Source organism: Falco biarmicus, chromosome 2, assembly GCF_023638135.1.
Source record: "Falco biarmicus isolate bFalBia1 chromosome 2, bFalBia1.pri, whole genome shotgun sequence".
Taxonomy (NCBI): Eukaryota; Metazoa; Chordata; class Aves; order Falconiformes; family Falconidae; genus Falco; species Falco biarmicus.
Window position 1 is genome coordinate 112,771,608 of NC_079289.1, and position 17,215 is coordinate 112,788,822.

Sequence of the window (17,215 nt, forward strand, 5' to 3'; positions counted from 1 at the left end):
TTTAAAACCTGCATTCACCTTATAAGCAAAAAGATACTGGTCTTTATTGTTTTTGGCAGTATAATCAAAGTATTTTCTATCTGTGCATCTGGTTATGTTCTACTCTGTGCTGGAGCATTTTGCAACAGGCATTGTTGGTTCCTCTGCAACGAAGCAGAGGCACACCTAAGCCTGACATACCTGCACTTGATCAAAAGCTGAAGGGTTTTGTAGGATGCTATCATCAGGGCTATGCATTTTTTCTGACTAGTAAACATTAGTATACAATAATATATATTATCATTGTGACACAGGTCATAATATTATTAACAATTCTGATTTTTAGTTCTAAGCTGTTTTAGAGAAATACTGATATATGTATTAATAATACATTTTAAGTAGTAAGGTTGAAAGATGACTGTGCCTGCTAATTAGGGTAAAGATTTTGAAATATATTCTGCTCTGGATCTTAGCAGACAACTGTGTCTTAAACAAATGTGTGGGAAGAAGAAAAGCAATCCGGAAAAAGCAGCTCTTATAGTTAGTAGCATTTTCTCCCCTTTCTCCTTCCATTGAGTCTGTCTGAAAGTGGGTGTTTTAACATACAGCCATTTCTCGTTAACATGTGTGTGTTTATTTTAGCATGATGGTGTTGTTTTTTCATCTCCCACTCTGACACAGCATGTTTCATCCGTATATGGTTTCTAGTATATGAGACATTTAAAATGGCTCAGTGAAGAAATAGATTCTTGTCACTTAAACAGTCACTCTCCAGATCTGTGGAAACTTGGTCATTTTAACTGTGTTTTAAATTCTGTATGCTCGAAGATTGACTATAAAAATTGAGAGTGATATAATGTCAAGAATTTAAAGGTACTCTGTTGTACCAGTAATAATTTATGTTAATCATGTTTTAATTTAGTCATTTTTTACATACTTGTGTTTACAAATTAAACCACTATTATGATTCTCCTTTGTTTGCACGATATGATTTTATTTTATATTTTTTTTTCCACTCACCAGATGTTTTCAACACTTTGCTTCCCACTACTGTCATCCCCTCCCTTACCACTGCAACAGTCACAACCACTGTAGCCTTAACAACCAGCACAACCACATCGGCAACAGCCATCAGCACCAGAGGTACAGTATGCTTCTTTGTTATGGCCTGGAAAACACATTCTAAATAGGAAATGACAGGTTTGATTTTTAAGAAGGATAGAAATTGCTAAAGCAAGGGTTCAAACACTTCAATATATATTTTTAATAGAACAAACCACAGGATGGTACACGTTAAGAAAGATTTCGTATGACCTTGGATATTTTCATTGCTCCAGCAGTGTTATGTGAACTTTGACAGGTTGCTTAAATTATTTGTATACATTTGCATTTATTTTTTTTAAGGTTAGTAAATTAACTTTAATGTAAAATGCAAGCATGCTATTTTTAAATAAACATGACCTTTTAAAACTGGTTATTTTGGGTGCTAATGTTTAAAACAAGATAGGCGTCTCAGCATTGGAATTACTGTTGATGCAACCTTGCTTGGTAACAGAGGCACTGCATTACATCACCTTGTTAGTCTTTTATATTTTAAGGTATTCCTGTCTTAGGGGTGTCTTTATCTTACCAGGACTAGAGTAAATGAGCTGAATTTTCTCTCTCCCCTCCCCGCCCCTCATCCTGTTGGGTTTTTGTCTGTTTACAGCTTTTGAAACGTTTCTCGTAATCCTTTGCTTTGTTATGGGCAAAGTATAAGGCTTAATTTTACTGTTGTATTCAGTGACTGATCAGATAACTGTTCAATAGCAAAGATGTGTGTGTAAAGTTTTGCAGATTATCATCTTCTGAGTAGTTAGTAATCTCTCATAGTGAGTGAAATAGCAGAAGGTTCCTATGTGGTTGTTGAAGGCTTTCATTGTGCAAGGAGACGGGAAATAATATTCACTTACCACACTGCAAGTATTCACATGATGAGATATAATTATTCCATGAAAGTTAAGACAGAGCTATGAAGTCTTCTCTTCCTGGAAGCATTGTTATGAATGAGTCAGTTGTAGTAACCTGCCTAACTTGCATGAATAAGCTGACCTAAAAGCAAGTCCATTGTATAAAGATTGTGATAGTATCAGATCACCCGACTTCTGCCATAGGGCACTGGTATTTTAATATTGTGGCCTTTGTGTAATAAGCTGTCATCACATCTGAGATTACATTTTTAAGCTTTAATATTACTTATAGTGTGAGAAAAATATTGTTGTTCTAGTGAAAAAGGGAAAGAGTGTTAGAGTAGTCCTTTCCATCCTGAAAAAAAGGATAGACCATGAAAACAGTGCTCACAGGTCTGAGTATTTGCAAGAGGAATTTCCTGAAAAGGGACAGAATGACAGGAATGAACATGTATTTATAAAAGAATCTTTTGGGGGTCAAGCAGCAGAAGCTTCCCAGCTTTCTGACGGATCAGATCCTGAAAGGAAAAAGTGCTTGGTGTGCCATGTTGGTGTTTGCTGTCCTGAATGAATTCTTTTCTTTTTGTTGTGTGGTCATGACTAAAGTATGTCACTGTTGTGATTGTACATTTAGTGTACCAATGTTATTAAGGCATTGTGCTAACTCTTTAAGTGTGGTTTAGGACCTCATTTTCCTTTACTCTGAAGTGTTTGTTTTCACCGTTTGTGTGCCTGGCATCAAGAGAAAGATCTGGAGAAGCAGAACCCTCTTCTAAGCTTCAGCTCTAATATGCATGAGAATGCACGTAATTTCATGCTACAGTAATAGAGACTGCTTTAAGAGAAAGCAAAAGAAGGAAATCTGGGTGAAGGTGATCAATCACTGTCGTGGTTTAACTTCGGCTGGCACCACCACACAGCCGCTTGCTCACTTCCCCTCACCCAGAGAGATGGGGAGGAAAATTGGAAAGGAATGTAAAACTCAAGGGTTGAGATAAGAACAATTTAATAGGTAAAGCAAAAGCTGTGAATGCAAGCAAAGCAGAACAAGGGATTCATTCACCACTTCCCATGGGTAGGCAGGTGTCCAGCCATCTCCAGGAAAGCAGGGTGCTAGCATGCCTAACAGTTACTTGGGAAGACAAACACCATGTCGGATGTCACCCCCACTTTCTTCTTCTCCCAGCTTATATACTCAGCATGACATCATATGGTATGGAATATCACTTTGGCCAGTTCGGGTCACCTGTCCTGTCTGTGTCCCCTCCCAATTCCCCGTGCCCCCCCCCCCCCCCCCCCCGCCCTCTCTCTGGCAGGTCCCAAGAAACCAAAAAGTCCTTGGTTTAGTATAAACATCACCCAGCAACAGCTAAAACCACCAGTGTCCAGTCAACATTGTTCTTACATAAGAGACAAAACACAGCACTGTACTAACTACTAAGAAGAAAGTTAACTCTTATCACAGCTGAAAACAGGACAATCACTAAAATACAAGCACTTGCTTTTCCCAGAAAAATAATTGAATGCAGCAAAATGGATGAGAAGATAAGACTATTTCAACCTTGAGGAACTGGTAGATATGGTCTCGGGCAGAAAATCTAAGAGACAAAGGAGTGTAGAAAGACTATTTCTTGAAAAGGTGGTATTTGAAGGAAAGTGGCAGTCTATCCCATGAAGAGGGAAAATAGGACACTTGTAATAGACTAATGGAAGTGCCTATCTAACAATTTAAGAAATCAAAAATCACAAAAATGTGAAAACGAGATTACTGTAGGCATAGGTCATAGAGTATACCAATGCTGAAGAACAGGAAACCAGGCATAAAATCAGAAACAACCAGATGCAAAAGTAACTGTAACTAGCAAGGTGTGAGAAACTTATCAAAACAAAATGGTTTAGAAATCCATCAGGTGAAATACAGAAATAAAGAAATGTAGTGATCCTATTCATGAATGATTAAGACAAGGCTGAAGTAATTGGTGTTTTATCTTGCAATGTATGACAACTGGAGTGCTGTTTCTAATAGGGATGTCACCCTGAAAGATGACCACAGAGACAGATCAAAGAACAAAGACAGGAAGTCTAAATACATGCACTACGTGGAAGCTGAATGCACCAGTTGGTTTGCTTTTGCTTTCACAAAAAAGAAAAATCAGTATGACTGATGAAGAGTTATTTTCCAAGTTCAATGGGAAATTAGTAGCAAAGGCATTTAGTGGGGAAACTTTCTAAGTGTACGGGAGACAGTGACACAATGTAGCTATTGAAGTTCTACAACTTTCTTCAGCCTTAATTTCTTTAAGAATGCTTGATTGCCATGGCAGAGGGAAATGGACAATATGCTCTCCTTAGGTCGCTTCCTCCTCTATGTTTCTTGGATCCATAAACAAATAATGTTCACAAACTTACAGTGAATGCTGTGAAGGCAGATTTCTGCCATCCTGAAATGCTAGACTGAACCTTCTCTAGACTGTCAGAGCACCTACACACCAGAGATACAAATGGTATAACAACCATTTTGGAGAGGATCAGATTTTCAGTAGTATCTGTTTCTGGCTGAGCAAAAAGTACCATATAAACATATCTTCCTTCGACACTTTGGCTTCTTATACTGACAAGATTTTTGACATGAAGGAGTATATAAGAACATAAAGTTGAGAAGCTATTCATGTATTTTCAACCTTCAAAACTTTTTTTTTAGTTGAAAGCAACATTTCTCTCTTTCTTTCTTTATCAGATCTTGTTTGATCATGCCTTAAATAAACAGAAGTTCGTCCCAGATCATCAGGAGGTCCATACTAATTAATAATATTTTTTAACTAGATTTCAAATACCTGATATAATAGTCTTGCTGGATGTATTTCACTAATTCTATTCTAAAATTATTACTTGATATTTATGAATCACCTCAGGTACATTTTACAAGACATTCCTCTATTCTCCGTGACTTTTATGTAGTCCACCTTGAGGATATGTTACTCAACATCCAGTCACAGGAGATGTATTTACAGGAATGTGACACAAGATATAGAGAGCCCAGACAGTCTGTAAATCTAAGGCATTTTACACTATGATCATCGTACCTCATCATTACCATACCAAAAGCCTGAATTAATAGGAAAAAAAATATCTCCAAACCATCATCAGTTAATTCTGGAACTGGGACCCATCTCTATCTTAATTTGCGTGGCATTTAGTAAACAACATGAAAAAAAGCTACTGATCCAGTTGGATGACAGCATGATAATTCGTAAACATATTGTTTAGTCAAACTTTTCACTTTCTCAAATGTATGCTTGCTTTTGTGCTCAGTCCTTTAAGAATTAATTATTCTTTTACTGGTACATTACCTACTAACTCAAAAATTCTAAACACAATTTGATGCCAGTGAAGAGTATTGCCCATTATATGTTTGTCAAGGGTATCTTAAAGCTTAATAAGCATGATGAGTAATGTACAAAAAAATGAGAATAAAATGTATGAGAAGAAACAATTCTAGAGGACTACAGAAAGGATAGTTATGCTCTGTATGAGTAGTTTCCTTTCTATCAGGTTTATGTGATGTTATTTGTGAAAACTATGCATGGATCCATGCTCGTGTTCCCTTTTGTGACTGGGAAGAGGCACAAGAGGATTGTCGATTTGCCCCCAGTAGTGAAACAAGGGATGCCTCCCTTGGAGAAAATTTTTGTTAGCATGAAATTAATTTAGATGGTTCTGTGCCAATCCTTCATAGTTGTGTAGGTGGAAAGGGAGTGTGATTAACAGTCTAGGAGAATCCACCTCGAGTGAGAACAGCTCTGTGTTCCTGGATTCACAGAGGAGAAAGGCTTGAGCACACAAATATACATAAAACCCTCCCACAGGCTGGCATTATGTTAATTACACACACACACACACTGTGATTTTTTTAAATTTAAATCCTTTTCTTGTCATGACAAAAAGTCAAAGCGGTTATAAAACTTGGAATCTTTGACTTACTATTGAAGATTGAAATCTCACAACCATTACCCAGATAGGTAAAAAAATAACATTGCAAGAACATCCCAAATTCAAAGGATAGATCCATTCCATTTGATTGCACCTATCAGGTTGATTCAGTCTCAGCTGACTCACTTGTCTAATGTCTGTGCCAGAATATTCAAAGCTTTATATAGCAACGCCTAAAAACATCTCCAAAAGTCATTGCATATAGCAGAGACATGGTGCTGCTCCCAAGCAGCTGCACTTTGAAGTTCAAGAGTTTATTTAATAGTCACGGTGACCAAAAAGCCAATGTACACATTTATATATGAATGAATGAAATCCCTGCTTTATTATAGTCTAGTTTTCTTTTATTGTTTTTGGCTCTGGTATAAAAGAAAGGTTTCTTAAAGTAGATCTGTGAAGCTAAATTTAGAAGAACAGTTTACAGTGGGTTAAGGAAGTGTTTGAGGATCTGATTATTTTGACAACTATTGCCAATGTAATTTAAGTGTATTTCTATTTAATAGCATAAATTTCAACCATCTTAGCTAAAATACTATGTTACTTTCTTTTTCTCCCATTTTTATCTGGATCAGGGGGGTGTGTGGAGAAAAAAATAGAATACCTGTTTCATTATAGGCAGTTTAAATGCAGAAACAACTTGGATAGTACTTGCAGTCCTCAGGTTTTTTCATATAAAAAAAAATGTTAAGCATTACCAGTTCTTGTTATTTCATTTTTCTTACACATAATCTGATTGATATAACTTGGAACTTTGAGATATTGACAGAGAAAGAATCAATAAAGCAAGGAAAAGGTGCAGAATATGTGGGGGACAAGGAAGATGAGGGTAGACGTATTTTAAATATAGTTGCGTATGCTTACTTGCATTCAACCCTGCTAATAAAAAAATGACCATTGTCTAATGTTATAATCAATTTTGTATGGCAGCATGCTAAAAGCTAGTTGTTTTATATACTACTCCTTAGCTGTAAAAGTAACACAAAATCTAATTTGTGTCTGGTTTTACTCAATCCATGTAAGAAAATTACAACTTTTGGGGTTTTATTTCTTCTTTCTTATCTTCCCTTCTCTTATAATGATCTCCTACTGGTTTATCCAACTTCTAGATTTCCCAGGAGACCAAATAATTTGAGGTTCAAACCAACAGTTCTTTAAATTATTTTTTTCCCACCTGACATTCAAGTAAGCCTTTAGCACCCATCTTGCAAGAACTGCGATGTCTTGATTTTACAATTACTTCTTTCATTACCTTTGCTTTTCATTCTGCTTGTTTCCTGGCTGTTTAGAAGGTGTGCTAATAAATCATGTTAAACCTAAGTTAGACCATGACAAAATCCCAAACCTATTTTACAAGCTTCTTTTTGTTAGTCTTGAAACCTCCAGGGCTGTCTGGTCAAAGCTATCTGTTACCCAGGTGAAACATCCACAAGCTACAGCTGAGCAATAGCTGGGAAACCTTCCCTAGCCAACATGTGCAGCCAGCTGAGAAGCCAGGAATAGAAAGTGGCCTTCCATTCCTTGGCACTTGTATGGGCTAAATAGAGATGACCAGGAAGAGAAATGGTGCCCAGTTTCCCAAGGTCCTCTACTAGCTAACAGGTGCAGAGGGTCGATGCAGGAGTCTAGCATTGTCTGCCTTCTTTTCCTTGTGCTCTCAGCTCCCGAGGGCTCTGACATTGGAAGAAAAACTCCGCAGCTGTGTTGATGTATGGCCTCGGCTCATCGGCAGGCAGGTGGCTCCTTGGGCCAAATCCTAGGTGTCTGTGCAAGCAGAAGGACAAACTCAAACCAGAGAGCCAAAGTACCCAGAGAGCAGACAGTAAGATGGCAAGATTTGAAAGTTACTGTTTTAGGATCAAACAGTTGATTTTTTTATATCAAAATATACCTGTTGCAGTGTGATTAAAATATGATGTTTATGGAAATATAAGGAAATTAGAACCCAGAGTTTAAAAACCAAAAGTATTAGGCAGTTCTGTGCTCCTCTCTTCTCCTGTGATACCTTCAGGATGCACAAGAACGACGCCATGCACAGGGGAATCCAGAATACTTTTGCCCAACATGAACAAGGAAGGTGAATTTTATAAGTTCTGTCTGTTTTCTTGTAGATTCCTCAGTGTTTCTTCTGACTCCTTCAGTATATACAGCTAATTTGGTTTCACTTGCTGTTTAAGATGCATCACTCCTGCTAATTTCTAGAGTTTCTGGAAAGAGAGAAAACCAATAGCATTAAAACAGATTAAAAACACCCAAACCCTTTGATGTTAAAGTCTGTTTTGCCAGCTTTTTCTTGAGAAATTATTCTTCTAACGTGTACCTGCCCAATCCTCATGCATTTGTGCCGTCTCTGGCTCCTTATGTGTTGAACAGAAGATCTACAAGTGTATTTTCAAGAGACTTAGGAGTCCGTGGTGTCTATTTGAGGGGAAACAGAGTATTTATTCCTTTCCCTAAGCAACATTTAATTAGGGTTTCATTCCACTAGTCGGGCTTGGTGGTACAATTAATGCTGCAAATTCTCAAAGCTCACAAAATTAAGATCGATAGGAGACCGTAGCATCTGTTCTAACTCAAAAAACCCTTTGTTTTTTAGGTCTGATAGATACACAACCAGGAAAAGCCTTCTTATAATATCATGAAAATGGCTTTTGAGAATATTAATGCAGTGGATAATGTACACAGATTTGATAGATACAAAAAATTTTAAATTAGGAGTCCTCAGGTGTTTCTGTTATGCCTTAACCTCATGGTATAAGGTATCTCCCCATAGCAACCAAACAAAAAAAAAAACCCAAACAAAAACAAACCAACCAACCAACCAAAAAAAAACCCCAAAAAACAACCACAAACACACCAAAAATCCAGACTCAAGTAATTTCTTACTTTACTGTCTAGAATCCTACAGATTTCTAACTATGTTCACAGAGAATTAGAATCATGACAAAAAGTATATGCTCACATGCGTGATGATCATAGGCCAGAAAATGCTAGCTGCAAGCAAGAGGTTGTACATAGTGTGAAAATAGTCTATGGTTATTTTTTTTTTAAATTAAAGCTAGGAATTTTGGATATTGTTGCATCCACAGAAGGTATCTACCTGTGGCTCAGAGGAAATAGGACAACAGGGTAGTAAATAGCATTGGATTGTGGTTATGAAAGGAAGTACTTTTTCATGCAGTGTGAAACTAAATATGAAACCGTTTATCACTACATGCTAAAAAATTGGAAATATCCTGATATGTATATTGTGAGCAGACAAAACTGAAAACTGAACATTTCTGTGTGGAATCCCCAGTTCTCAAATACTGTTAAAAGGATCTTCATAGTTGTAATGTCAATCCAAGAGTAATCGTCAAGTCAGCAGGCGTAGCACTGAAGCAGTCTAGCCACAAAAATTCTGGCAACATGACCCACATCATGCTACTTACCTCGATTGCCATGATACACACTTTTGGGCTTTTCAATTTTTATCTTTTACAAGCTAAAGGAAAGAAATATGCAGTTTAGAAAATTGTCATTTTCTCCACTTAACAGCTGTTATGATGCAAGATGAAGACTGTCGTCATTATTGTGTGTTATTTGGTCATATTATTCGTGAAATGAGGCTGTTGCATTCTGGAACAAATAAAGATAGATTTCATACTCTGAACAGTTTGCCATGTAAATGAACATCATAAACGAGACATAGATTACAACACAGGCATGCTGAATACATGAAAGGAATGGAAATATCATAATATCATATATTAGGAACCTGCTTTTTGTGTCTGGAACAAATATTTCTAGTGCTAACAAATCCATCCAGCTGTCAGCTTGCAGTAATGAAGTATGCAACTTAAAAAGTACACAATGATTTCCAGCCTTGATGGATTATCACTTAACCCAAAATGCAACGCTGTACAGATAAGTATCACAAATGGGTGATGGTCTGATAAAGATTCCATTATATAGCTGAGCTCCGGAGAGGCTTCAGCAATGCGTCAGGATTTCAAACATTCCTAAACCTGAGCTCTAATCACACTGGGGGGGGGCGGTAGGGTTTCTACTGCGTATGAATTATGCAGTCTAACAGTCTCTATTGTAAGCTAGCAGTACAAGAGATTTTCCAGCTTAAGAGTCCCTTCTGCTGGAAGCGTGCTTACTGCTTGCAAAGAAAGTCCTTTGCTCTGAATTTATCCTGAGATTTCCCCTCAGGTGCTACAGATTGTAGGGTCTTAGTACTCCTTCTGCCCAGCCTCCACACGTAACTAGCAAGGAAGCACAGGCCTTTCAAAACAGTGCGTGGGAAGGACTGAAGTCATCAGTATCACCACCTCTATGTCACATGTAACACCAAAGTCAGTATGTGCCGAAGCCTGTAACCCTGCTGACCATTTTCGTCTGACCTCAGGCATAACGTTTCCTACATTTTATTAATATATAGTCGTTTTCAACATGCAGATGTGAACAAGACATGAAACCTATATTTTTATACTGTCTTCATACTAAATGAATACTCCAGTCATGCTTAATAATCTTGTGACTTTCAAAATAATAATTCAAAAAAATTAACTATTCATACCTGCTGCTTTGAAAGCCAGAATTCAGCTGATTTCAAGACACTTTGGGGATCAAGTATTTACAGTTCTACTAGTGGTTTGGCTTGCAAATTGTTTACGTGAGTTTATCCCATCTAGCTGACAGGTAGTTTTGAGGTTTAGATGAATGTGGATTTTCCAGTCCAAAGAGAGACAGACTATTTTTAGTGTGTCGCTGTTTAGTGCAGTCTGTTGCCTGCACATATGTGAAGAATTTCCTCTATAGAACTATATAGGCTGTAATATCCTTTCTTCTATGTAATACCTTACATATACATAAGCTCATTAACTGTCAGTGGGAGTCTATGTAGTTTAGTATGTTATTCATAGATAAAATCTGTGATCTGCTAAGTCCAGAGGGACCCATTGGGTCAGTTAGCCTAAATTCTTGGATAGATTCCACTGTCATAGATTTATAGTGAAGAACAGAAACCTTTTTATTAAAGAGCATTCACTGGAACAGAAGTAGACTTAATTTAGGAAGGAAATAACTAAGGAAATGGAAAATCCACAACTTCCTTTGGTGTTTCTCCTTGACAATTAACTATCCACTTTGTTATAGACTTGAGCCTTGCTTTTCAGTTAAATTTCTCTGTGGTTAAGCTATACATTGGTTCTTGTTAAACCTTTCTCCAGTAAAAAGGCTTCTCATTCTGTACATATTTTCTTCTCAAAAGTGAACATTTATTGTAAAGAAGATGGTAAATATGCTTCCAAATGTATTGTTGGACTGTATTTGAAATAATTGAATATATGGTCTTAAGGATCTTATTAAGACTTTTGGTTGAATTATTTATTTTAAAGATGTTGTCAAGCAGATCTTCAATGGTGAGTTTTAAGGGAAATGCATTTCTTATAACAAGGAGAAATATTAGGCACATAGTTCCTGTTAAATATGTTTCATTGTTGCTGTATTTATATCAAATCACAAGGCTAATGTAGTTCTATTTTATTTAGGGAGGTATTTATGGCATTTAAAGATAGTACCAGCAAAGTCCAAGATCTTTTTTTCTCACAGTACTGCATAAGGCAGTTTTTGTTAAGTTTTTTGCTGTCAGGATACTGATGAAAGGCTTCATTGCTAAAAGCAAAAGTATACAACTAAGTATCGTTACAGTTAATCACAAGGACAACTAAAGCAACTATTCCAGTGCCATGTGGGGTGTTAAAAAAAGACTGAAATGATTCCAACAAGGTCTACAAGTGAGGAAAGGAAAGAAAATGAGAGGAAAAAATGCTTATAGTTTCAAATTTATTGCTAACACCTTTAATAAAAAATGCACGTCTTTCTCACTAACCAGTGAACTAAAGTCATCAACTGTGCCTTTGAAGCTGAAAAGATTACTCTCTCTGCCCTTGGTTTCTCTGACACTCCACTTGAAACACAGTTAATAACTTCCAGTGTAAGCCTCACAAAATACAGAATTGATACTAATTATATTAAGTTTTTTCGATGAAAGATGACCTTGGTAAAACTCGAAGCTACAGCATTCCCCAGAACAATAAAATAAAAGCAAAATCTACAAAGAGTGACTTTGGACATGATTTAATCTGACCTATTAATTTTTGCATGTGAGGTTATTCAGGCAGTGAATACAAAAAAGGGTATTCTTAAAGTAATATTTTAGCATTTTCTGAAGGATTGAAATCAATTGCCTAGCCATCCCCTTTTTTTGCCGCATTAGTGATTCGGGGAGTCTGTTCTGTGTTGACTTCAGAGACTGAGCCATGGAGAAAACTGGGTGCTGTGGTACTGGGAGAGGCTGGCTTGTGTGCACACATCGTGTGCCTGCCGGAACGCTAAAGGTGCCTGGCCTGCTGTGGTGGTGGTGCGTGTCTCGACGTCACTCTGCTTCTGACAGTGGGGTTAAAATGTGTTTCCATGTTGCAGCTAAGACTAGAAATACAAAGAAAGCGCTGCTGTAGTTCTATTTCTTTAAATCAAAAATCTTTAAAGGCTAATATTTTCCTGCGGTGTGGCCATCACATTGGGTGCAGAAAAGCCGAGTCAACAAAGCTGAAGTGAAAAAAGGCAAAAAAACCCCAAAAACCAATGTTTTAAAAGATTAACTTTAAAGACACCTTAGAGGAAAGAAGCAGAAGAGAAGTCTCGTTTGAAGTGTACAGTGTCGTAAATGGCTGTACCTAATCACAGCCCAGTTCAGTTTTTTCGTTGTAAAAATTGAGAAAGCGAGAGAATTACAAACTCATCTACTCTGAGAAATACAGGGTGGAAAACCGTATTCAGTAACACTTGACTCACTGTTTGGCTGAGTATAAAAGAATGAACAGGAAAGCACAAATGGAAGTGACTGAAAAAATGAAATTCAGAACCAACACAAGGAAGTACTTTTCTCTCAAAGAGAAATACAATTTTTCAATAGCCTACTGAGCCAAGTTTGGAATTGGAGGCATTGGGGTCATTAAAGAAGAAGGGAGATAGTATTCTGGAGGAACTGTGTTAACCAAGATGACTTGCAATGGGCTGAATGGCCTTTTCCTTTTCCCAAAATTTATGTTCTTTTTGAAAAACTTTGATTACAAGTCATCCTGCTGTGATTTAGATAGCATGAATTTGAAAAGAATGTATCAAATCCTTTTCAGTCAAGATGCTTGGGTTTCCTTCCAGCCTGAATTCTTGCAAGCCTGTAATAGAAAACCATCAGTCAAGGGGAAGAAGTATCAGTAGTAGCAATTTACGTTAATATACAATTTCCTTTTACAGCATAAAGGGTAAGAGACAAGGATCCTGGGCAACAAAGGCCACAATATAAATCTTTATGGGAATATGTTATGGGTAGTCAAAAAAAAAAAAAAAGAAAAAATCCCCAAGTCTGACAAACCCCTAAGATTGTCAGTTTGAGGAGGCCATTTATTTATTTTATATACATCTTTTCTCATGGCTAACAAGTCTCTACTGTACACACATCAGGTCATGAAGTACATTCAGCACCCTGCAGGGAAGAGACAACTTTCATTTTAAGGAATCCAGAGTGCCCCATCCATTTTTAGCATTAACTTTGGACTAGGTGCCTGGACATACTTGACAGAAGCTAGCTTTAATGACTATATTAATTCATTAGAAAATGGGAATATCATAGAAGGTTAATATGTAAAGCCTTTCCCTTTTTATTTTTTTTTAATGTAGTTTTGAATACAGACCTAACAAACATTTTTAGTGTTTCGGTTTAAGTTTGACTCAATTACTGTCTCCAGTGCAGGAATCCGCTCTGTTCCTGGTCTGAATTGGATTCTTGGGCACACATTATGATGCTCTGGCACAATTACTGCCATCAATCCTGAACTTGTTTATCCCCTTCAATGCAGTTTTGTTAGTGTGAGTGCTGGGTTGCTATTGTACATGGCTATCCATGTCAGAATGTCTGTCTGGTTTTGTTCCCCACCCCCCCACCCCCCCACCCCCCACCCCGTAGATAAGCTGTGTGTTTTAAAAAACAATAGCAGCCCTGGGTTATTTAAGTTTTTAAAGGATGCTTAATTCCAGAGCCCTGTCCTTCCAGTTCATCTCAGAAGCATCTATTCCCAGTATTTCTGGAGTTAGTAATGCTAAGAAGAAATCAGTCTTTTATTACAATCAGGTTGGCTCTTCTCCACCACAAGACCTTGTGCCAAGTAATTTGAGTGGTTTTATAGAATCCCAGTCCCTATGGGACTTTTTTGTTGTTATTATTATCATAAGTCCCTGTATTGTAGCATGACCGTTGGGGAGTGTGCTAATTGTTTTTCTGTGATTGAAATGTCCACTTTTTTATTTCATGGTGCTTTTGAGTAGTATCCACTAATTCTTACCAAATCATTTTTGTGGGAGAAGTTACTGCAAATTCCTACTATGACATTCAAAGATTTTGGTTTCTATTTCCCGTGCAGAATTTGCTTCTCTATATTTATTATAAAATACGAGTGAACTGTAGGAATTTTACATAATTTTAAATTCCTCTCAACCAAATAAACATTCAGGGGACTAATTCACACACGAGAGAAATTCACATTAGTCTATGGTTGCCTTCAGCACAATAATAAAGAAAATGGGTTGTATGCAGTGCGAAACATCTTGCTCTTGGTATATTTGCGGTGTGATGGAGAATTTCAGAACATCAGAAAAGTTCAAAGGCAGGAAACTTTTTCTTCTGTTTTTATAGGCAATACTTGCATGCACTTGTATATAATAACTGAATAAATAATGATCATAATAAGAACAACACATGGGTCTGTCTAAAATACATTTTCTAGTGAGTCTTTTATTAAAAAAGTGATGAACTGTTAAGCTGTGTTCTGAAGACAACACAATGATCAGATTCTTTGGATGTTAATGCTGCTCAAATAATTTCAGTATGTTGGTTTTTCTTTAATTCTTATTACTGATGAAAATATATCTGAGATGTCTTGCGTTACAGTCTACTAACCCTGTTCATACTGTCCCAGTTTCTAGTCAGTCTGAACAACTTTAAAAATCTTAATGTATTAAAACATTTTGTGAAGAATTCTCTGAATCTATGGTGGATGCATGCCAGCATTTGAGCTTAGTTCTGTATTCACATGCAAGCCTGAATAATTTTTTTTTTATCTCAATGCAAATGAAAATTAAACATGCTTAACAGCTAGCATGTGCTTTAAACAGGGATCATATACAACACTGTCTTCATTCCCTTGGGGATCATCTGATTAGGGGTTTGTAGGAATGGACATATCTCAGACTGTTCTCTCTCTTGACTTGATGGCTACAGAATGCTGCTGCTAATTCTCCATGGTTTCACAAACTTCAGGGGAGAACCTGGAGTAAAATTTAAATGAATGTTTAAATCACAAGTGTCTAAAATTGAATGGGTCTGTCATTGGCCAAACAAATGGTTGAGAAAGGCGATAGGAGAAACAGAGATGGAGAAATGAAAGAAAATGAGTGGCTTCATATTCATTAAAATTTTCTGTGCATAGTAACCTCTCCAAGTTCTGTATTGTCCATTTCAGCCTTGTATTTCTCTATCACACTTTTTGTTATTATCACATGCCTTTTATTTATATCCCTTTTATTATTGATTACCTGATTTTTAAAAGGAAATAGCTTACCTGAGGAAGTATTTTGGATATGCCTATATTTAAACAGTTCTATTCAGTCAGTGTCTTAGATTTGGAATTAATTCATCATCAGTGGCTAAGGACTCTGTGTTTGTCTGGTTTGGAGAAAGGGGGGCTGAAGGATGATCTCCTTGCTTCCTGAAGCAATTGCTTTCCTGACACAGCTTCCTGAGGAGGGGAAGTGGACAAGGAGGTAGGGACGTCTCCTCCCTGGGATCCAGTGATAGGACTCATGGGAATGGTTCAAAGGTGATCCAGAACAGCTTTGAATGTTAGAAAACATTTCTTTGCTGAAAGGGTGATCAAACACTGCAACAAGCTTCCTGAAGAGTGAGGTGGTTGATAGCCCATCTCTGTCTCTGTTTAAGAGGATTTGAACAATGCTTTTAATAGAATGCTTTAACTATTTGGCAGCCCTGAAGCAGTCAGGCAGTTGGACTAGATGATCCTTGTAGGTCCCTTCCACCTTGACTATTACGTTCTGTTCTGTCTGTTCTACTCCTATTCTATTCTATTCTATTCTATTCTATTCTATTCTATTCTATTCTATTCTATTCATCCTTAAGATTTATATCATGGTGGTCACAGCAGATACCTGATGTTGCACTAGAAATCACAAACCTCTACTTGAGATAGGTTCCTGAAAAGATCTAAGTTTTACATTTAATATCACACATGACAATTCAGGTCATCTTTACTTCCAATAAATTATAATCAAGGGATCTGAGCTATTTAAGAATGTAATATAATTAAAAAAGAAGACAAACAAACATTATAAGTGTTACCATTGTAGGTTTCCCCATATGTTGCTGGATTCCTTCAATACATGGCTATTTAATGCTTCAAAGAGCTATTTTAATTCTCTTTGTAAAGGTTAGAAGATGATCATTTATACTATGTTCAAAAGACTAATGTGGGAAAAGTACAGCTATTTTAGCCATACTGCAATATTAACAGTATGCTACAAGGAAGTCTTCTGGAAAGGGAAGGAATGAAAATGGCAGTCAAATGTCCTCAGAGTTAGTCTTAGTCAGCTGAAAGTTCCAAAAATCAGCTTTATTAGTCATGAACATCAACTAAAACCTAACTTCTAACTTCAGATCTTGGTCAAAAAAAACTGTGGATGTTTTATTTCTTAGTGAATGCACTAAGTCTGTTGGGATTTTTCGACATGATTATCGTGAAAGTGGACAAATTTTCTGTCAAAAAAGCCTGTTCTTTATTTAGTTTTAATTAATTGACCATTGTCAGTAAATTTATTCTTTCCCTCAACATCTTATATTTTAAAATCTGTTTTACCCTCTGCTATTTCATTAGCATTAATTACTGTCTTTGCATTGCCTGTATCTTAGTGAAATAACAATACAGATAAAACCATAGAAATGCAGCACTGAAAAAAATATTTTTTTAACATTGTGGCAATAAATGCCATAAAATACATGATGACCACTAACAGTTGCAGGAAAGTGAACTAATTCTGACTGCATCCCAGTGCTACTCTTTCAGCAATCAAAACTAAAATGATGTATCAGCAGCAGAGCTGTACTGCATTGGAAGCACTACTTACATACATAGTAGGGCAAAAGTATTAGAAAGAATGGGGCCTGCAATCTAGCAGTGTGTTAC

At 36.8% G+C, this 17,215-nt stretch overlaps 1 protein-coding gene across 3 annotated transcripts in view; it reads left to right on the forward strand.

Annotated features, from left to right (window-relative positions):
* The window catches only part of CADM2 (cell adhesion molecule 2), a 671,028-nt gene that overhangs the window by 618,038 nt on the left and 35,775 nt on the right, over nucleotides 1–17,215 (forward strand). For 2 of the 3 annotated variants that reach the window (XM_056329400.1, XM_056329401.1), the window contains one exon: nucleotides 1,003–1,122. The exons of the other annotated variant lie outside the window; for it this stretch is intronic. In XM_056329400.1, the coding sequence (XP_056185375.1) occupies nucleotides 1,003–1,122 (120 nt within the window). The remainder of the gene's footprint in view (nucleotides 1–1,002; nucleotides 1,123–17,215) is intronic. 3 annotated transcript variants of the gene reach the window in all.